This window comes from Sceloporus undulatus, chromosome 2 (assembly GCF_019175285.1).
Source record: "Sceloporus undulatus isolate JIND9_A2432 ecotype Alabama chromosome 2, SceUnd_v1.1, whole genome shotgun sequence".
Classification (NCBI taxonomy): domain Eukaryota; kingdom Metazoa; phylum Chordata; class Lepidosauria; order Squamata; family Phrynosomatidae; genus Sceloporus; species Sceloporus undulatus.
This window is the reverse complement of record NC_056523.1, coordinates 45,256,323-45,279,629: the sequence shown is the minus strand read 5'-3', so window position 1 is coordinate 45,279,629 and position 23,307 is coordinate 45,256,323. Positions and strand designations below refer to the sequence as shown.

General features: G+C 42.2%; 1 protein-coding gene across 1 annotated transcript in view; it reads right to left on the bottom strand.

Moving 5' to 3' along the window:
• Positions 1-4,378: 4,378 nt before the first annotated feature.
• The window catches only part of LOC121920957 (metabotropic glutamate receptor 7-like), a 20,586-nt gene continuing 1,657 nt past the window's right edge, over positions 4,379-23,307 (bottom strand). Inside the window, exon 2 of the mRNA XM_042448302.1 lies at positions 4,379-4,517. Coding sequence (XP_042304236.1) covers positions 4,386-4,517 — 132 coding nt within the window. The 3' untranslated portion in view covers positions 4,379-4,385. The remainder of the gene's footprint in view (positions 4,518-23,307) is intronic.

The following is a 23,307-nucleotide window of genomic DNA, read 5'->3' as shown; positions in this document are numbered from 1 at the left end:
GCAGCTACAGAGAATATTTTCTCTCCTGTCCTCACTAAACATTCCTGGCAAATTGGTGAGAAGGAAAGAAACCCATTGCTAGGGTGAAAGCACCTTTCTAAATTATCTGTACCGGTTATGTGTTTTCTTTTCCTTGATCATGCTTTTGAATTCAGTTCTACTCTTAGTTTAATTATATTACAAACTCTGTATGATGTGATTTCTTTTGGGGAGTATCTGTTTTAACCTTTGTGGGCTCCCTAAAGTCCCAGCTTCAACAGCAGCAGCAACAACAACATCAACAACAACAGAGATAGGTTAAACTAGGAACTTCCTGGAAGTCATACCCACTTGGACATGTGTAATTTTTCTTTGCTGTATGACACAGTGCAGCCCAGATGTTTTCGAGTTTACATCTTCCTGAGCATTATGCTCTCTTCATTCCTTAAAGTTTACCTATCCATCTTCAAACAGTTGAAATTTTATTTTAATCCAGGAGTACAGTGTTCCAGATGTCATTGAACTGCAATGTCCAGCATTCTTCATGACTGGATACCAAGGCAGAGCAGCTGGGAGTTGTAATCCATTAATATAATGGGGGCTACATAATTGCCATCCTTGCTTTAAACCATAATCTCAGATATTGGGGTGTGTGGCAATAAGGGGCTTGACATTTGTAACTCAGAGTGTGACATTTGTTACTCATAAGAGAGTGGAAGCATTCTTCACATGCTCAAAGACACACATGTGTGCCGAAGCAAGCCGGGTGTTGGTCTTCAAAAGAATATTTAGAGACAGAGATGAGACTCAGCACTTCTGTTTTTTGTTTTGTTTTTCTTGGTCTGCCAGCTATCTCCTAACTCAACCTATTCCTGAACTAATTCCTCACTGCAAACCAAGCAGACAATCCAAAAATAGTATAGATCACATGCAAGTTTTCTGCCCAGTGCTTTCACTCATCACTGCTGTCATTAAAGGGGGAAAGGAAGGAGATAAGAAAGAAATGGGCTGAGCTAAGAAAACAGTAGAGAAAGAGGGTAGCCCATGAGACACAGACTGGTACACCTTTTCCTCACCTGTCTCTAAGGGAGGTAATTAGATGGAATTCTGTATACACTTGCCCTTATATTTTTCTATAAGCACAAAGGCTAGAGGCATACTAGTTATTCTGTAAAAAGGTAGAAATGCAAAGAAAGGCCCAGATACAGTATATGTTGCGGGGACACTTCCTCCCACGCTTTTCATCCAGCTGTTTTGTTTGGTATAACTATGTTGTTAAGCAGACAGAGCTTGGCAACTGCGCTCTCCAGCACAGTCAACAATTCCCTGAGTTCAGTTCCCACAACCATCGAGTACTATCTGTGGAGAAACTGGGCTAGATCAGGACTTGTCAATCAGGAGACAAGAGGAGTCTCAAAATGAGAGAAACTAGAGGAAAACAAAAACCACTCCTAGTGTAACTGGAGCCAATTTGAGACTTAATTTGAACCAAGGTTGCTCATGTACACCATTGCTTTTGAGTATTGGTTCTCCAGTTCACCCATTAGCTATTTTCATTTCCTTCAGGAATGCAGGAATATAGCATTGATGCTACCAGTGCTGGCTTCCACCACCTTAGGCATCTGCTATATTCCTACATTCCTGAAGGATGTTCCCTTTGTTTTTAAAATTAAGTTTTTTATTCAGTTTTGTGTTACACATAACATTGTACATGTAAACTAGACATTAACCTCAATGAAAGGGGGGTCAAAAGAAAGAATCAACAAAAAGAATATTTAAAGGGGGAAATAATTTTGCACTTCAAGTCAGTTAGTCAATAAACTGCAATAAACAGAAGGGCGGGGGAGAGAAATGGAAAAAAAAAAAGTTCCTTCTACTAGATTGTTCCTTTAGTCAGATCATTCCTTTAACCTCATGTTCTCTGTTCTTTAGAAGCACCATATCCATCCTTCCCTCCTGGTTGAAGAACAGAAGTGCATGTGGTGTATGACTTGCCTAGATCCCTTAGAGTGGTGATTTGGCTAGAGAAATGAAAGTGGGCACTGAGGGCATCCTGGAACCATCACAGCCAACCATTGGGCACCTGGGCTAAGGAAGGCATGGCTTTGCTACTAGGTAGAGAGAAGTGACTACCTCAAACACCAATTTCACCCTCCTAGATCTTCCACAAGAATCCCCTGTTCTATCTTTTCCCTCTCTTGGAGCTATGTATGCCACACAATCTGCCCTCCCTGCCTTTGGAACAACCATGCTTTCTTCAGGTGAGGTGGAAGATGCTGTGCCATCACTAGTGTCAGAAGTGAAGTTCAAAGATGTCACTCTCACATGAAATGAAGATGACAGTGTCATCTTGTCTTTTCCCCCAGCTAGCAAAATGGTTTGCTACCATGGAATAATGAGACCAGACACAAAAGCTAGGTTAAGTAAGGACCACTTTATTTACCTGTTTACAATATAATATTCCTGGAAGAAGCAATAGGAGAGCAACTTGATGTGGGTTTGGCTGTGGCCAGGTGTCATCCTTTGACTACTTCTGCAACCTTCCCTTGGGTGAAACACCTGGCAGTTCAGTAACTGTGTTGCTACATGGTTGGCCTCCCCCCCCCCCCCTTCCTGACAAATGAAGGCCAATGTATGACATTACTCATAGCCAATTGTTTCAAGTCCCCTCAACTATAATATGGGTTAAGCGACAAAAGGAAAAAAAATAAAAGGGGAATAAAATTCCTACCCCTCCCTAAAGTGACCAGTAATGCTCACACTTCATTCAGGGCAGGAGAGTGGGCTATGCTACAAAGCCTGCAAAGGGACATGTGAAAGGGCAGCCAGACCTTATATTGGCTGTGGCTCTGCCTCCCAAATATTACATCACTGTGCATTGCACCATTTGCAAAGGCGTTTGGTTTCCTTCATGTAGAGGCCAACAGAAGTAGCCTCCTCTGCCACAATTCTGGCCATCACAGGTGTCTGGAACCCCATTTCACGCTGACACAAAATGCCGCTCTGCCTTTACATGTGGAGTTCTTTTGAGCTCAGCATAGTAGAACTATGCTCCAGCTAGGCATTCACTGTCCCCTGAAGTTACTGCAGAACTGTTGTACACACATGGCCCCACTCTGCCATAGTCAGTCTATACCTGGATGAGAGCAGGGAGTAGGAACTGAAGAAGCATTGAATTATGGCCCAGTATCCAGGCATGAAATGATTACATCTTCTAGTAGATCTGCTGGGGTCCTCCAGAGATCTTAGCAGATTATGCAATCCTTTTATGTCTTGCTATGTCCCATAGCAGCCATAGCAGATTTATACTAAGTCTGAGGTTGCTTTGCAGATGGAGGAAAATCATAACTTTTGCACTGAACAAAAAAAGACATACCCAAGTGAAATGATGACTAATAAGATGCCACTCTATATGCATTAACCCTTCATGACTGCCCACTTTTTACTACAGTACAAAATAGCATTGGTTATGCCATATTAGATCTAGTCTACCATTCATAGAGCAGCAGCTTTAGGGCATCATAGAAATATAATAAACAAAATAGTTCACATTTTAGTCCCACGTATAACATCAAGAGAGATTTTGCTACTGTTCAGGATTCTGAGCCCCTTTTCTTACAGCACTGTAGAAGGAAACTCCAGATACTATTGCCTGATTGTTGTGTTCCTAAACATAGACCTCCTCTTCCAAATGTAGAATTGTAGTGTGCAGTGGCAAACCTATTTTTATGAATGCTGTCCTTTCTTAGGTTCACAGTCTTGTAATCCAGGGTGATTGTAAGCTAATGGTTAGATATATTTTCCTGATAGCTCCAACTTTTGGAATACGATATTCATTGGAACTTTGGAAGCTTTTATTCTCCAGAATATTGAGAGGGAGAGTGGACAGAAAAAAAGCCTGCAGAGAGTTGTGCAATTTCAATTAGAGACTGAGAAGTAACAGCAAACAGGCTGAGCATGAAGCACCTTAGGGTATATGGGCTTAAAATGCCAATACATGGACTAATTTAACAGTTTCTTCACTTGCACAGTGCAGTCTTGACTTACATTCCATTCAAAGCATGGTCTCATCAGTCAGAATGGATCTATGACTAAGGGCTGCCTTGTGCTGTATCCCATGGCACTGAATGAGGCTGGATAACATAGAAAACAGAGATTGGTCTTTCAATTTATCTGGTTCCATGCAGGAATCTCGGCAATCACTGCACACCTTAGATTCTAGTGGGCACCTGTAAGTATTCCTCTTTTTTAAAGTGATTTTTGTTAGATGTTTTCTTTATTGGTAACATTGCATATGAAAATTTCATATCAACAATCAAATATGAAGGAAAAAAATACAAAAAATAAAATAAAATAAAAAATGTAAAATAAGTTTATTAGTCAAATTATGTGCCGTCAAGTTGACTTCAACTTATTGGCAAACCTCTCACAGAGTTTTCTTGGAAGATTTTTTCAGAGGAAGTTTGCCATTGTCTTTTGCCATTGTCTTTCTTAGGCTGAGCAAGTATTCCCAACATCACCAAGTGGATTTCTATACACTGCAATAAATTAAAGGGAGGAAAAAGTCTCAGTTGTATAGTTCCTTTTTATCACATTTCCTCTTCCTTTCCCTGTTAACGTTGTTGGTAACATTAATACCACACGTCTTTCACAAAACAAGGATGCAGTTTGGCTTACAAATTAAAATATTAACTTCATCTGTGTTTACACTGCTTTACTGGTAGGCTGCTCTGAGATTATAGAACATAGGACAGGATATAAATGTCTAAATAAATTAATAAATAATAAAATACATCTTTTCAGTGCCATTCAGACTATATTTTACCCTGGTTCCCAAACCAGTTTAAAAGTAGAAGTCCTCACTCTCGCCAATTTTTACACAACTTGATCAGGTGCTTGCACAACAGATTCAGGGAAAATCCCTCTTAATGCAGTTTTCCTGAAAGCGGACTTTTTCCCTTTTCTTTCTGGAAAACCCAGTTCTTCCCTGCTGCCAGCAAATCTGAACTCAGACCCGGTCATGATGGGTCAAGTTCAAGGAGGGATTTAGGTCAGAGAACGGGCAGTATGAGGATCATGTCTCCCCTCTCCTGCCTGCTTTTTGCAAGCAGCTTGTTTCCTTTTTTTGGTAATTTTATTGACAGATTATGCGCATGCTTGTGCTACAGATGGGTACATATGGACAGAATGTGTATGCTTGCTGCTGTCCCCTCCCCAATGTTAGCCTCGCTACTCTCATTGCGGCAGGCAGCAGGGGGTACCTCTTCTGTCTTCTTCCCCCTCTCCTCCTTCTCCTCCTCTTCTTCCCTGTCGCCACTTCTACAGCTCTTCCTTCTCCTCTTCCATAACCTTCTCTGCCTTCCTCCTTCCCCTCTTATCCCCCTCACCCTCCTGCTACTGCTTGCCCTCCTTTTTTCCCTCCTCCTCCTCCTCTTCTCCACTCTTCCTCATTCTCCTTCTCCCTCCTCCTCCTCCTCTGCCAACACCACCCCTCCCCGCGGACTCTTTCTCCTTCTCCTCCTCCTCTGACCTCCTCTTCCTCCTGCTCTTCTTCCTTCTCTTCCTTTTTCTGTTCCTCTTCTTTCTCCTGTCCCCACGCCTTCTCCTCATTCCTCCTCTTTCTCCTTCTTTTACCCCCTCCATTTTGCTGCTGCTTCTTGTTGTTGTTGTCATCCTCCTCCTTTTCCTTCTTCCTCCTCCTCCTCTTTCGCCCTCCACTGCCCTGCTACTGCTCAATCTCCTTTTTTAGCTTCTTCATCCTACTCCTCTTTCCCTCTCTTCCTCCTCTTCCCGCTTCCTCTGCACCTGCAGCCGAGGAAGTGGAAGAACAGAGTAGATGAGGAGGAGGAGGAAGGAAAAGGAGGCCAAGCAGCAGCAGCACGACAGAGTGGGGAAAGGGAGCAGGAGGAATACACAGGAGGTGGGGTGGGCTGGGAGTGACCCCCAGGAGCCAAAGAGCATCAGGCTTGCCTGACCCTCGGCCCCCAAGGCAGGCAGGCAGGCGGGCAAGGCGGGTCAGGAGGGGGCAGCAGCTCAAGCAGCCAGCTTTCCCTCCCTCCGGTGAGGCCAAGGGCTGAGCAGAGCAGAGCAGAGCCAAGTCAAAGGTGGTGACAGAATATATGAATGCTGCCGCCAGTTTTTAAAAAAAGGAGGGGGGAAAAGCCCCATTCTGTTGGCCAATGGTTGTAGGAGATGTCACCTTTGACAAAAGCAGAAGCGAATTTGATTGACAAGAAAGGAGGCTCCATTTTAAAGCAGTACCGCAAATGTGAACTTCAGATGGGCAAATTGTCTCGATCGAGGTAAAGGGCACTTTTTCTGAGTAGATTCGATATGGGGGGACCCTGATCTGCCCAGTTCTATCCAGTGCAAATGAGCAAGTGGGAATGGGGCCTTCATCTCTGCTGAAGAATAGCTCTGTGGGCCACATGGTCTATTTGGATCATATAAAGTGGCCTGCTGCTGTCAGGTGTAGTTGGATGTTATCCCATTAACAGTGTAAAAGCAAAGGTATAGTGGTCTGTGTAACCAGGTTATAAAAGTTTCATAGCAGTTTACCTGTCATGGCTCCATCCTATGGAATCTTGGGATTTGTAATTTGGTGAGATCTTTAAAATTCTCTGCTAGGGAATCCAGTCCCTTCCTACAGAGAATTTTAATGATGAGATGAAACTACAAATCTCCATGGAGCTGAACAATGACAATGAAACAGGTATTAATTTGCTATAACTGTGTAGTTGTAATAACCTTCTATTCAACTGCCAGAGGGGATGCCAACTTGTAATTTACTTCAGCTGTCTTATTTATTTATGGGATTTATATCCTGCCATTCTCCCAAAATGGGATTCAAAGCAGTCTTCAATTGGACTTAGTGAGATCATCTCTCAGTTTCCTTTGTCTTAAGATGAAGGACAGAGTAATATCCTTTTTTTTTTCAGGATCTTTTAAAGGATTCCTTCATGTCCTGGCTAAAACAAATGGGTAGAACCATAGTCAGCACTATTTATTTGTGGGAGAACCAATCCTCCAATTTGAACATATTAATTCTGAGACTCGCCTCATTCTTGTCTATACCAGCATTGCTCCTCCACTTCACTTTAAGGAACAGATATGGTGTTGACTATCTCTGTTAAAAAATCAGATACAGAATGGTTTAGGAGCACAGCACATCTGACTCTGAATATTCCAAGCATGATACAAGATTGCTGGGAGTTTAGACATAAATAATTAAATTAAATTAAATAGGTCAGAGCAGGACAGCCTCAGCGAACTTTGACAGTGCCATCTGTGCAAAGATTCTGCATTCCTTTGCTGACACTCAAGAGTGAAGAACAAATTGAACTGCCCTGTGTGTGCAACAGCCATGCAAATGGGAGGAGGGGAGAATCAAGTAAAGGCATGTCTACCCAGACCAATTCCATTTGATTTTACTGACAATTTAAATATAGTTTTCTGAGTTCAACACTGCAGTAAAATCACCTTTCCCCCTCATTGTTTCTTTCAATCTTTCTCTTTTTCAAAGCACAGTGCTTTCTTGCGGCCTGCTGAAAGACAACTATAGCCCTGTGGAATACACAGTGACATTGCAGTGGGACAGACTTTGCAATACAACTGGGCTTACTGGCTTCATAAACAGCACATCACTCGGATTGATTGAGAAGACTCTCCAAATGTTGAGTTTTCCTCACCCAAATAGCAAGCTGTAGAATAGCTCTGATACTCTGAACACGGTTCCACCATGCCTTTGGCCATAAACAGATAAAAAGCCTTCCCTCCATCCCAACTGCCACTGCCCTGGCCTTGAAGGAAGAAATGAAGAGGCAACAACTGGTGGACTCCTATACTGCCATTCCCCCTTTCCTTCTGTGTCTTGTCTTAATTATATTGTAAGCCTGAGGGCAGGGAACAGTTTTGTTGTTCTTTTACTTGTAAAGCATTATGTACTGCAATGTCACTGTATAAATAAATAAATGATGGTTTTGGTAGTGAGGGTCGTGATGATGATGGTGATGATGATGATGATGATATCATTATCTGCTCCTTTAGAGAGACCAAAGCCAGAAGGCACTTCCTCACATTAAACACTCAGATTGTGTTCTCTGTCCCTTGGCTAAACATAAGCTGCATTACCTGGGTTTTCTGATGCTTTGATATCATTCACTCAACAAAAAAGAAGAGAGGGAAGCCAACCAACCTGCCATATGAGTAAATCACAGACCAAGTGCTTATTGACATTATACAATCAACACAGAGAAACTCAGTCTTTAGCCAGGGGGCAAGGTGGCTTGATTATATGATGTCTGACAGTTGCCCAGAAACATAGTTTTGTGGTCTACACACACACACACACGCGCGCGCGCGCGCGCACACACACACACACACACGGATAATTCACTAAAGATAATAGCAACAAAATAACTTGAGATAGTCTTTGCTCAAAATTATGTCTATAGAATTTCCACGCACTGATTCTGAAACATATCTGGCCAGGTCTTCTATTGCAACATTTCAGGACTTTGAAAAAGGCATCTGAAGACACACACACACACACACACACAAATGTGTGCACAGATAAAAAAGAACCTTCCAAAAATGCATACTACAAACACATTCTAGTCAAAGCATACTGGTTTAGAGGAGGATGAGGGGAGGCTCAGAAGCACAATGACAGTTTTCTGGTCTCATCATATGTTGCTTTCTGCAACAGGTCTGTCCAGACTATTAAACCTCTGCAGGACTTCTGTGAGAAAAATCAAGTTTCAACATTATTCTGGGCCTTATCAGGAGCAACTAAAAAGGGAGATAAAAGAATGGTGAGATGTGTGTCGGGGGAAAACCAGGTCCTCCAGACTGCAGAAGGAGATATCAAAGGAGAACCTGGAGAAGAGATCTGCTAAAGCAAACAATGAAACATGACCCAAAGTGTGGGGCCATATTAGTTCCTAATAGATCTGTATTAGAAAAATGGCTTGGTTATAATTAGAAGCTATAACATGAAACATATAATAGAAATTCCCAGCTGGAGGAGAAAAGATGCAAACTAAAATTGTTAATCATGGCTGCAATTTGAGGAATCTGCACAAACTTGTATACATTAATAAGATGAGGCAGATGCTGTCCACTGGTTGTTGTTGTTGTTGTTGTTGTTGTTTGTGGTGGCATTAAAGAACAGTTCTGAAACAGTATGGACAGGTCTAACATATGGGGAAAGGAAGATGTCCCTTGCAATGGACTTGCTAGATGCTCACTTCTCTAGGCTGCTAACAAAAGGCAGCATGAACATTTTCAATACATTTACCCAAACTACTATTTTTTCTATCATGTTCTGGCCAGAATGTCCACTCGACCTCCATTGTGCTGATTCTATCAAAAGATCATATTTCTTAAATAGCTTTAATTATAGATTTTATATCTCTCAATAATACAACATATTCCAGTCCTCAGGATACGCTGCATTGTCTCTTGTTGAAGTTAATTTACATATTACTAAAAATAGAAATAGCATCATCTGAGACTATGATACAGCATATTTTCTTGCACGGATCAATGATTCCAAGCAAAACCAATTTTCACCTAAGAAAACACAAAATGTACCATCTGCAGGTGTATCTTATTGGCACTGGGCCATCCTAAGTGTAATCAATATTCTTTCATTAAAAACTTGGTATCTTTCAAAAGACACTGAATATACACAATGGGCATAGTTGCATCTTATCAATCTCTGTATTCCTGCCTGGGCAGACTGAAACAGCACTGACTCGTGAGCATATGACTTCACTAGTTTGTTTAGTTAAGTAGAATGGTGTTATGTTCTGTTTTTGACTTCTAGAACTCCCCATGCTAAGAACTCTCTGGCTACAATCTGATAATTGTATTAGATCCCTTCAACACCCCAGAGAACAGGATCAAAATTCAAAATGACCTGAATAAACTGGAAAGCTGGGCCAAAACTAACAAAATGATATTCAACACAGAAAAATGTAAAGTATTGCACTTAGGGCAGAAAAATGAAATGCATAGATATAGGATGGGGGACACCTGGCTTAAGGAGACTATGTGTGAAAGGGATCTAGGAATCCAAGTAGACCACAAGTTGAACATGAGTCAACAGTGTGATGTGGCAGCTAAAAAGGCCAATGCAATTTTAGGGTGCATCAATAAAAGTATAGTGTCTAGATCAAGGGAAGTAATAGTGCCACTCTATTCTGCCTTAGTCAAGCCCCACCTAGAATACTGTGCCCAGTTCTGAGCATCACAATTCAAAAAGGATGTTGAGAAACTGGAGCGTGTCCAAAGGAGGGTGACTAAAATGATGAAGGGTCTGGAAACCATGCCCTATGAGGAATGACTTAGGGAGCTGGGGATGCTTAGCCTAGAGAAGAGAAGGTTAAGAGGTGATATGATAGCCCTGTTTAAATATTTGAAGGGATGTCATATTGAGGAGGGAATGAGCTTGTTTTCTGCAGCTCCAGAGAACAGGACCTGGAACAATGGATGCAAGCTGCAGGAAAAGAGATTCCACCTCAACATTAGGAGGAACTTCCTGACAGTAAGGGCTGTTCGACAGTGGAACACACTCCCCCAGAAAGTGGTAGTCTCTCCTTCCTTGGAGGTCTTTAAACAGAGGCTGGATGGTCATCTGCCAAGGGTGCTTTGATTGAGAGTTCCTGCATGGCAGGGGGTTGGACTGGATGGCCCTTGTGGTCGCTTCCAACTCTATGATTTTATGATTCTATGAATTACCTGGAAGAAAACCCTACTGAATTCAATAAGACTGACTTCTGAGTAGATATGTCTAGCATTTCACTCTAACTGGTCATTGTATCTAGTTGTACCCTGCGTACCAAGGGACAAAAGTATCATCGAGTGTAATGGGTTTTACTCACATATAAATTGGTATGTTCCCTAAAGCATAGCAAGCTGCCAATCAAAGTGAACCATCTACAAAAGTCCTTTGCTCTGCACTCTCACCTTCTGATAACAGACACCTAGTCTTTTCTATGAGGAGGAAGGAATTTCTATTATAAGGATACGTACCCTATGAAATCCATGTCTTCAGCGGTTCCTCCCTAAACACACAAATACTTTCACACCTCCATGTCTGGTCAATGTTTGGTTCTTTTGTTTTTTGTTTTTCTTTTTCTATCCTTATATATGCATCTATAATACAGGCATTGCTTGAGCACCTCCCTCTATTGACAAAGACATATTTAACAGGGTATTTTTTGCAGGTGCTTGAAAAGTGGCATTTTTGCTACATTTATTTTTTTTCTATGTACACAGTTGTGTTTTTTAACAACTTTTTTATTATTTCAAACCAGGAGTGACAATAAAAGCATATTCATAAGAAGTATAGCACTGCCAGGAGAAAAAGGTAAGTAGAATAGAGCAATATCACTATGTCTTGGTGATATATCAATTTTGGTCATTTTTATTACCTGTGTGGATATGGATCCACGGAAATTTGTACCCTTGTTAAATCAAAATAGATTTCCCCAGCATTTCAAATCATCTTGCTGTGGGTTCCATGGTTATGGATGTGCCTGACGTTGTTAATCATTGTGAGTATCCAGACTGCAAATGGCATCTACACTACCGTTAGCCAAGGAAACACGGGTAGAGGCATCCATGTGGAATCGCAGATACAAATTACACTCCTCACTCATCCTAGTTCTAAAATCATGCCACATGATCCACTATTCAGTACAGGATTAATAGGGAAAGAGCAGGGCATGATAACAGAAAAAAAGCAGCAACGTTCATAAAATACAATCAAAACCAAAAAGGGAAAAATACAATGACTCTAACCCCAATATACAGTAATCACCTACTCCGAAAGTGAACAATCCCAATGGCTAGTGAGTCTGTATCCTCTCCCTTCCCATCTCTGAAGAAAAGGCCGAATTCTAGACTGACAGCTCTTCAAACCTCAGTGCCAAATCTGCCAGACCAACATGTACAAACCCTAGAAGCTGTCATGTTGTTGTGCATCTTCAGGTTATTTTTTTTCCTTATGACAATTGGGTTTTCTAGGCAAGGTTAGTTCAGAGGAGGTTTTCCATTACCTTCCCATGAGGCTAAGGGCATGTGACTTGTCCAAGGTCACCCAGCAGGTTTCATGACTGAGTGGGGAATCAAACCCTGGTCTCCAGAGTCATAGTTCAACTTTCAAACCACTATGCTACAGTGGCTCTCCTTGTATAATAATGGATTTTCAAACATGATGCTGTCATTTCTCATTTGCACATATATTTTATATTGTTTGACTCCTTTCCCCTCCTCCATTGTTTCCATTAAATGAGTGGCTGGAAGGCAGGCATGTCATGTTTCTGTATCCAAATCATAGGGTCTTCTCTGCTGGGTCAACCTGCTTATGAAATGCTCTATCACTACAGGCCCAATTCACTTTAATGCTGGTTTCTTTCTGGTATAAGGTTAAAATAAAGCTTTTTTAAAAAAGAAAAACCAAAGTCTTTGGGGTCTGTATATCTGTACAAGTTTTAAACTGTGTTTTAATTGTTAAATTGTTTTATGTGGTTTTAGACTGTTCAACTATTCCTCACTGTTTTAAGTTGCACACTTGTAGTTTGTTTTAAATTAATTTCATCGGTATGCGATGAAGGTTCTGTGACATAACATATTTTAATAAATAAATTAAAGGAAGAAAACAAAATGCTTTTCCTATTGCTTTAAAGAATAGATGGAGGTTTTTTTTAATGGCTCTCCAAGCCCTGATGTCCAATACAGTTGGTTGTATTTGATATGAAATTCCATCCACCTGTTCTCTGCAGTCCCATTGAATGATGGGTTGGTGAAAGTAATATTTATTTTGACAACAGGTGGTTTTCTTTTGCCTATTTAACTGCTGGAGATGGCAAATAAAAGGTAAGATCTTAATTGTATCTTCAGTGTCCAGTTCTTGAGGAACCATGGAGTAAGTCTCTCACTTGTAGCCTGATATTAAATTGCAAATTAGTTGAATGAGCCCTAAGTTTTGAAAACTGAGAAATAATGCCAACTTGACCCAACATTTTCTTGTACATTGGAAGTTATGTGTCACTGCTTCATGAGTTGCAACATAATCATTGGCATTTTTATTATAACAGTGAAATAGACTATAGACGAATTTGCAGGTAAGTCAGCGAATATATGGAAACAAACCATGTCAAAGAAATCAATATGCAATCCCTTTAATTTACCTATGTCTTCAGTGAAAAGCTAACTAGTTGTGCCAACCCCCTCCCCCATCCCCAAATGTGTAATAGTGGTGAAATGGTGCAAGATGCTTGGTTGACTATAGCAAAAGTTGGGAAGAATACGTTAAAGCAGAGAAATCAGGACTTTACTTGGAGTGCTGTGTGTGCATGTTTTGAAGGCTTCTAATGAGGCTAACTGTGCTGGCAACAGATGAGACTAAATATTTTGATCTGCCTGAGAAACAGAGCAAAAAGGCTGAGGAGTGGAAGATGGGGGATAGTAATAGAGAGAAAGGGTAGAGATGCCATGAGCAACTATGCAGGGACACTTAAAGAACGAAATGAGAGGTTAAGTTGAGGAGGAGTAGAGTCTGGGGGACTAGGATGGGTTTTTAGGAAAGTACATAGAGAAGAAACAGAGGGAAGAAAAGGGTGAGGGAGACTAACTTTCAAGCCTATTTACCAGTCTTGAGGTGCTGGCATGTTGTCTTTAGAATGTTTGGTGCCCAGAGAATTCCTGTCTTCTTACTCTTGTTTCAATTATTTACCCTAACAGCTATTGTGTCCTCGATGTGGAGATGGAAGTCCACTTGTTTTAATTAGGAAGAACTTAGGGCTGTTCAACAGTGGAACACACTCTCTCAGAGTGTAGTGGCGTCTCCTTCCTTGGAGGTCCTTAAGCAAAGGCCATCTGTTGGGGATGCTTTGATTTGGATTTCCTGCATGGCAGGGGGTTGGACTGGATGGCCCTTGCGGTCTCTTCCAACTCTATGATTCTATGATTCTATGATTCTAATTTCATTAAAAGACCTGTTATTTCCTCTGAAGGCACTATCAGATAGTGTGTGTCATGACTTCTTTAATTAAGTAACTATTCTATCTCAGGCTTATGTCTGCTTTTTCAGAGACAGCTAAAAAGAGGAAGATTGTAAGCAGGCTTCTAATGGACTCAGTGCTGTGTCACTTCTGATGGGGGTTTCTGGAAGTAATGTAAGCTAGATTGCAATGAAACAGGATTAAGACACCATAATGAAGTGTAACTGGATATACTGGTTCCACTTTATAAAGATCCATAGAGATCTAGAACTTGGTATTATGTTGTCCGCTTCAGCATTCTTCTGTAATGATGGACAACGTATAGAGGGCATTCTGAAATTTTTTGTGGGTTTTTCGGGCTATGTGGCCATGTTCTAGCTAGAACATGGCCACATAGCTTGAAAAACCCACAAAAAACTATGTATGCTGTAACGGACCCCCTCTTAAAGATGGCAGGTGCTTGGGCTTTACTTATCCCACCGCTGCCACCAATTATGTAACGGTTACCCTCTTTTTCTATGGCAGGCGGTAAGGTCTTTTCTTTATATAGTAGCGTGGAGCTGAGATGTATGTCTGACAAACTTTTATGTAAACCAAAATATAAACTTTATTAAACAAAACAGTTGAACATCTCTTTCTTGAACTGAATGATATTATGTAACAGCTAGTTCAGGCACAGGTTACTTAGTTACATTTATATTCATTGACTCGGCTATAGTCACTTCACTTATCCCAAGTATTTCTCAATTACATAGGGACTTTTCCGACTATTTAGACAAGTCCTTCTCTTAACTCAGCCACCAAGGCTAATCATATCCCACAGGATATCACACTCCAGCCTCTCCCTTTTCTAAAGGTCTGGCAGCGAAACGGTAGGGAGCCCTTTTCTCACTCGGACTGTACCCCTAACCGTCCTTCTCGAGCCCTGGAACCCTCCCTCTCAGGATTCCAGCCCCTAACTCCCTCAGTCCTGCAGGAACCCCTGGACCCCAGTCCTTTCTCCCCAAGATTCTAAACCCTAACTCCCGTTCCAAACTGTCCTGGTTCCAACTGACTCCCCAACTGTCAGTTCGGAATCTTCAAAAGTTCCAGCCTACAGGCTATTGGCTGGCCCTCAGCTGCCTTCTGATTGGACAGCTGGGAGTGCTCTCCGTTACAGATGCTGGCCATCAAAGCCTTCGACTTCACACAGCATTCTGAAGTCTTTCTATGTGATCTCTTATAGCTATATAGAGAATGATTTCAAAAGAAACAACTGATTCTTCACAAGAACATTTATTATTATTATTATTATTATTATTATTATTATTATTATTAGCCCAGAGTCTGAAACACATGAAGAAGCTGTGGCTCAGAGGTCAGAAGGGATTTGAAACTGGCCTATGTCAGAAAATATTCTGATTGTTTCAGCACCAGTGAATACCTGATGGGTCATGGCTGTTTTCTTCCTTTCTTGAAAAGTACGCCTTCTAAAGTCATTCCCTGTTTGAGCAGAGTGGTGGACAACAACAGAGAATCAGTGTCGGCTAACTGTGTCCAATTCTTCTGAAAGGGAATTCTTACTGACTTCAACAGCAGTAAGAAGAGTTATTGTGTCAGCTTCCTTCTGGTTGTGCTGATGAAGCCATTCGGATAGGCTGCCATGTTGCCATGTGCTGTTATTCCTGACACAGCCACAAAGTCTGTGTCCTGGTGTTTTCTGAGATAATTCTCAGGCAGAAACATGATTAATACAGGCTATGTTTTCCATATAAGAGAGGAAGTGCCTCAGTCCCATACTACTTGATAACTGCATGGTCGGTCATGTGGGATTGTATCTCACTGTTTCCTGTGCCCTTTCCCTTCGCCTTTAAATATAATTGCCATTTCAAATATCAGTCTCAGTTTATGAAAGGTATTTGACACCTAGAGAAGATTTACTACAGTACTTTCAGTACAGTTCTTCCAATACCCTTCCTGTGATTATTGATTTGTTTTTGCATTAGCATGTGATACCAGCCAATAGTACGCAGTTCCAGACCCACACAACTGATGAGCTCTATGGAGGTTGTGGAGGCCTTTGCAATGCACACAGTGTGCCCTGGACACTGGGTTGTTTGGGTGGGAGCACCTTAGCTTTGCCTTCCATTAGAAGGCCAGCTGGGGAGCAACCTAGTTATTGGAATTAGAGTGTTTCACCCAAGAGAAGGCTGAAGAGCTCATCAAGGGGTGACATTTGGCCTCAGCTGAATCCATATCAGGATGCTCCTCCCTCTTGCTTCTTCCAGTATAATCACAATGTAAATGGGTTCTAGATCAATAGAGTGGTCCTTCTTCAACCCAACTCTTTGTATCTGGCCTCATTATTCCATGGTAAGTTATTGGTGATCCTTTTCAGAGGAAGTGCAAGCATGGAGCTTGGAAAAATTTATTTGAGGCACTTGAACTCCTAGACTCTTGTCAGCAAAGATAGTGGTTCTGGATGCTGTAGTTCTGTCAAGTAACCTTTCCAAATTCTGAAGGCATGTTAGAAAACTACCGGTTAGTTCAGGGCTTTCACAAGTTCTTTTGAAGAATGTATGATTTTCACTTGTCTAATGGAAGAAATGTATTTCCATATGGTCTGAAGAGAGATCTCTGAGAGACGATAACTCCTACTTCACAAGTGCCTCTGAGGTAAGTGTGTAGTTAGATTTTCCAGAAAATGATGGATCTAGCTGATGAAGATAACTCTTTTCATGGAGCTCAAGAATATTGCCCTTGATCTAAACCATGCATTTTGTGCACTCTTGAAATAGCTTCAAGAAGACCTTTTCCACTGGGGTCAGAATGGCTGCTGTGCTGTGATTATACTTTCCTAACTAAAGTTTTCATGCCACATTTCCCCATCGAAGCTGCTCTTAAGAATGTCATGAAATTTCCTGGCATCGCCACTTTGTTCTGACATTGAAAACACATGTAACTTGCCTTAATCACTTCAATGCTAGTGAACCTTCGTTTATTTAGTCTCTGTAAATTTATGATAGGCTTTTACTTTGTCTGGTAGACTAACAAATTCTTCAACCATCGTTGGTTGAACCACAGCTTTTCTGTTATGTCTAAAAATCTGCCAAAAACTGAGTAATGCCAGTTATTACTTCCAAACTGATTATGAAGTTTGGGATTTACTAAATATTTTGTGAATAAAATGTCATGTCTGTCACAACATTACTTGTGAGATGCACCAAAGCCCTCAAAATGGCCCAAGTAATATTTAGTTGACCTCACTTCCCATGTAGCTTAGCACTAGAAAACTATTCTATAAGAATCCTAAACAGCATACTGTACTTGTTTCAGATCGGTCAACTCATTGGCCTATATCCTGTTGTTTTTCCTAACTAGAATAGATTCATTCAATCAATGGGATTTACCTAGGTGTTGACAAATTGTTAGTTCAACAATTTATTGAGTGATTCTACTTTAGTTGGTCGTTAATAACAGGATGCCAGCCATAATTTGATTATCAAGGCCACACGTCACATAAAACATATATTGTTAAGAGTAATGTACTGGCTTTACTGGGTGGGGGCTCCTGCAGGCATTACTCTCTGCAGGACTGTAGAAGCTGAAAGTTTTAAAAACTAAAAACTAACCAGAGTGACTCCAAACGAGAATTATTCCTTAATTTAAAAGACAGGAAAAGATAGCAGTAGAAACCAATAGAACAGTCTACTGAATACAAGCTGTTTTTCAAAGTAAAAGAGGGAGGGATGTCATGGGAACTACTCTTAACAATTCCAATGGGGCTACAGAGATGTAGCTAAATTCAAGGGATTATAAACTAAAATACACACATGGATTTTCCTACCCTCCCATGTGAAGTGGAGTCTAGGATGGCTGAAGAGCAGAGTAGGGAAGCTGGTCTCAGAGAGAATATCCCTCTCTGTGTCTCTGCATTTAACCACTTTCTAACTTGGAGGCTGTCTTCTAAAAATGAAGGGGACATCTCTGCGGGGGAGGAAAATGACTTCAGTGTTGTTGTAAGAAGAGTTCAATAAACAAAAATATGTGCTTGGAAAGGGTAGAGGTAAAGGCATTGATAATGTCTCTTAGATGGTCTGGGCATTAGAGAACAAAGCACTGCATACACAAGGAAAAACCAATTAAATATAGATATTTATCCTCTTTCCAGTCCAGATGGATTGTCCAACATCCCTGGAAGCTGAACAATGCCTCACAATGGGGAGTGTACCAGTCTGAGTCAGTTTGGCAGGGCTCCATTCAGTGGAGGTGGACAAGACAGTTAAGCCCTGATTGCTCTCATCAAGGGAACCATTTCCTTGTCATCAGGAGGGGAACTGGAGTACAGCTTCAGAATGTACTTTTGAAATGAGGCTTGTCTTTTTTCCAAGATAGACAGGGATTCAGGCCAACAGCCCTACCTCTTCTGTGTGTGTTCTTAACCATTCTTGCAGACTCTGGAAACAGACAGCTTTTCTGCCTTGTACATAATAGTCTAATACTCATATCTGTTGAGCATAACTCCTAACAGTATGTCCATAAAGAATAAATTAATGGTTTCACTTATACAAACAACAACCCAACATAGAGGTGTAGATATGTTGAACACATATATACTATTCAGTATAGGCTGCAATTAAAACAAACAAACAGTAGCTTATTTAAAACATTTCACACACATGGAAACATGTAATACTAGACTTCCAGTCACTTACTTCCATTAATGAGAAGGAGAGTTGACTCTGAAAAATTGGGAGATTAAGAGAAATAAATGACTAAGCAAAAGCCAAACGTACAGATTTTTCTCTAAAATATCAACAACTTATTCCTCCAATATAATATGTTACCATTCCATGTACCATCACAAGACGCTCACCATATTTCACACCAATATGTGTACATACTAATCCTCACCATATTGCAAAGGGGAAGAAACCTAATAATATACATAGATTTATTAATGAGAATCCAAATACATTTCAATTATGAGTGCAATTATCATCATGCCTATCTTAACCAAAAGACAAGAAGCAATGGTTGTCATCATCATTGTCATCTCCATTCTCATCACCACCCAGTCACTACTACCACAATAATTATACTATAGTAATACATATAAAACCTGGAAACATTAGTCAGTATCATTATATCCATATTACAAATGTCAGGCCTGCGACTTTGAAAGAGTAAATTGAATGAATAAGGCCTCCTAGTGAGTTCATGGCTGGGGAGAGACTTGATCACACATTTATCCAAAGCATGTCACTATCTAAACTCTATATTCACAATGTACGATGTGAAGAGTATCATGATACTGAGTATGTATATTGGAGTCCTAGTAAAATATGTGAGATTCAAACACAGCAAAGCCCATTTTCAGCATGTGTCTGTCCTTCTTTATTGCATGAAGTGGGACTAAAGTTAGAAATGATCAGTGCTGCTTTGTGTCACTGTATGTAAAACCAGAAATGCTGGAGAGACACAGAAGCCATTGTCTCGTTTCTCCTCAGGATGAAGGAGAAGATGGAAGAGGAATTTGCTGTGGGAATTAATGTCCGGGGGGGGGGGGGGGGATCAGGTGCTTTATTTTATTTCAGGAGCTAGGAACAAATTAGGATGGTGAAATCTAAAGCAAATGCTGCTGAACGAGGACTTCCTCCTCTATGTTAATGTTATCCCTCAATATGAAAGGAAATGGAGCAGAAGATTGCATACATAAATTTGGTGCTTCTAAAGGCCATGATGCACCATTATCATCACCATTCAAGAACCATGGAAAGCATGAACTAGATTACATACCCAGTTCTGCGACTGGATCTCATTTATAGCACCTCTCTCTCTCTCTCACTGAAAGCTATAAGAATTATCATTCATAATGTTCTGATTGGAACCGCCTTTTACTCTCAGGCTACAACTGTTGTAAGCTGGACCTCTCATCACCAGTTCAGAGAAAAGCCTTATTTCAACATTCCAAAATCTGCCACATCCATTTTTCACTTTATGGAGTCACAGCACTTTGGTCTTCCTTTAACTGCCCTCGCTCCATCTTACAGAATCCTGTGATATGTAGTTTGAAGAGGTAATTAGAATTCTGTGCCAGAGATCTCCAGTGCCTTACTATGCTATAAATTCCAAGATTTCAAAGGATGCAGTCATGGCAGTTAAAGTGATATCCAGGTACTGAAATTACGTATGAGATAGAGATCCCTAAAGCTAGATCTCCCAGAAAGCAAATGATCTCTAATTGGAAGAAGTGTGGAATGACTGCCAGATATACCAGCAGGAGTATTCTTTCCTTCTTGTTATATTGGTATACTGTCTTTTCTCACCCCTGCCAATTTCTCTCCCCCCTTATCGTCCCCTCCACACAACCCAACATATATTATAGTCAAGTCTGGAGTTGAACATAGGACACAATTCTAGTTGGACACTGTTGCTCACACACCATACTGCACAGGAGTATGCTGTGGACCAGGTATGAGCTGTTAGTGCTAGAAATATGTGGACTGAATGTAAGTAATTCACCTTGCTTGTTTAGAATGCAAACAACAACCACAAAAATGTCTTTCAATCTCATGATAGTAAAAAAAAAAAAAAATTAGGGAATATGACCTAAGTAGAAATGCTGTTCTGGATGGCAATCTAGCTGTGTAAAGACAAACAGAAAGCAATACAGTCTTCTTTGTGGGTGGATTGAGGTAATGATTGAGAGGGGTCTGCACTACTGAACCTCCACTAGGAAGTTTGTCCCTTCCAGGTCTCTCTTAAAATTCAGAGACAGTCTGGAAAGTCATTAGGCAAATGGATCTGGTAGCTCCTTTAAGACTAAGAGAAAGAAGCTGGGGGCATGAGCTTTCCTAGACTTGAGCTTCCTTCCTCATGCATGCACCAGAAGTCTCTGAAAGCTCATGCTTCCAGCTTTTTTCTTTCAGTCAGACTCCAAAGTGCTGCTGTTAAGAAACTGGGGAGAAGAAATATACAACAGGGAGAGACAACTAGGGGGAAAATGTCAACATGTGGACGAACGCTGAGATTGGCAAGGAAGGGAACTTCCTCCTCCTCCTCCTCCTCCTCCTCCTCCTGATAACCAGGGACTTGCTCGCTGGGGGTCCCTTCAGGAGGAGAAGTCCTTGGGCTTCTTGAAAGGAGGCGCCCCCTGGAGGCAGAAAGCGTCCAGTCCTCAGGCAGCCTTCCCTAAGAGCCTCCAAGGAGAGGTAAAGACAGCTCTCTCTCTCTCTCACACACACACACACACACCGCCGAACCCCTTTTGCTTCGGGGAAACGGAGGGGACTCAGGCACCCTCGCCCTTCGCGGAGTCTTGAGAAGGGTCTCCACTAGGGCCCCTGCCTGCCCCTCTGAGGTGGGGCAGCCCTGAAGGCAAAATGAAGGGGCTGAGGAGAAGGCAAGGCAAGACAAAGCAAAGGAGTCAGGCAGACAGCAAAAAGGAAAGGAAAGGAAAGGAAAAGGCAGGGAGCAAGGGAGGAAAGCAGGCAGAAGGAAGGAAGGATCCAAGTGGGACAGACTGAAGCCTATCTTTCCTGGTCTAAGACCCCCCCCTCCCTCCCTCCATCCCAAACCAGGCTGCCCCTCTGACGCTACCAATGACCCCCTTCCTCTGGCTTAGCTACGAAATCCTCCTTGTCCTAGCTGCCACCCAAGGCCCGGCGCCCCAGAGGATTGGGATGGGCAGGCGAAGCTCCGGGGAGATCGCCTCTTTTCCTCCTTCCCTTCATCATTCCTCTTTCAATCCATCCATCCTTCCTTCCTTCCTTCCTTCCCTCTCCTCCTCTCTCTTCCAAGGAGCCCTCTTCTCTCTTTCTGCTTTTTCCAAGAGACTGCTTCTACCTTCGCAGCATCTGACAGTGAACTGCATTTCCTTCTGCTGCCCTATTTGGGAACTCTCTCAAAATTATAAATCAACACACACACACACACCAAAAAGTAAAAACTTCGGGGGAAACTGTCACCCACACAGTACCCAAACTATTGAAAGAGGGAGGGGATCCCAATTTCCCCGCCCCCTGTTTCCCCCTTCTTCTTCTTCTTCTTCTTCTTCTTCTTCTTCTTCTTCTTCTTCTTCTGGATTCAGGAACACCATGGGATGTGTTTCACTTTCCTTCTCCACTAGTTGCGGAGGCCTCGGAATCTTCCTGAATGAGGATCTTCTCCCTGGGCCTTTCGGCCTTTGCCAAGGGCTCTCTCCCTCTCTCCGCTCCGCTCTGGGCCCACAACGAACTGCAAATCCCAGAATTCCATAGCCTTGAGCCAGAAAAGAGTTAAAGCGTTGGCAAACGCCCTGGGAGGACAACACCCGAACGGTCCTCTCTCTCCACCCAAGCAGGGTGTCCAGATGTCCTCCCCGTCAAGGAGGACGAGGCACCGAGAATGGAGGACAGTCCAGAAAAACGGGGGACATAAAAGTCTCTTGCGGCCAAACCCTTTTGGGGCTCTTCTGATGCCCATCTGCATCGAGAAAGACGAAGCCCAGATTGCAAGTGGCCCAAAGGCCCCCAAGGCTCCCTTTCCTGGGATCTCCTGCCAGTTCAGATCCCCCATTAACCGAAAAGAGAGGGGCGGGTGTCAGGGAGAAAACTACGCGAATGCAAAGGAGGAACCGCCGTTTCTGTGCTGCATCCGCACTGCAGAAATAATCTGCTTTGGCCCCACTTTCCCTGGCTCCATGTTGTGGGATTCTGGGAACGATAGTTGGTTGCAGCACCAGAAACCAAGAAATTTACCCTTCGTCAAAGCTTTACAAGACTGATAATGTCTTCGAAAGGTGCATCCGCCCTGCAGAAATAATCCAATTTGATGCCACTTTAATTCCTAGGGTTAAACACGGGCACTGTATTTTATTGTGGCACCAGAGCTCTCTCTGACAGAGAAGGCTAAATGTCTCACAAAACGACAGTTTCCAGAATTCAATAGCAGATAGAAGCAAGGCAGTAAAAAAAAAAAAAGTAGGACCAAACCGGATTATTTTTGCAGTGCGGATGCAGTCCTGGTCACGCGCCCCAACTTAAAAGTGGGCGAGAAGCTGGAAGAGGGTGGGCCCTCCTTCGGTGTTGAGCCCTGGCCTTTCCAAAGCAAAATCGGGGGCGTCCCTTTCTCCCTCGAGCCCCACTTCATCCCAATTCAGCCTCCCCCCCCCGCCTCATCGCCTTGAGTTTCCCTTTTCCCCAAATGACTTCTTAAAAATGGGAGCAGAAATACAGGGAGCAGCAGGTGGGCCGGGGCTGAGAGGTCCTTCTGGGAAAAGGGAACCACGAGGTGGAGAAAGCGCAGGGTCCTCGCCTCAAAAGAAGACACGGTGCCGCAAGAAAAACGGAGCCCA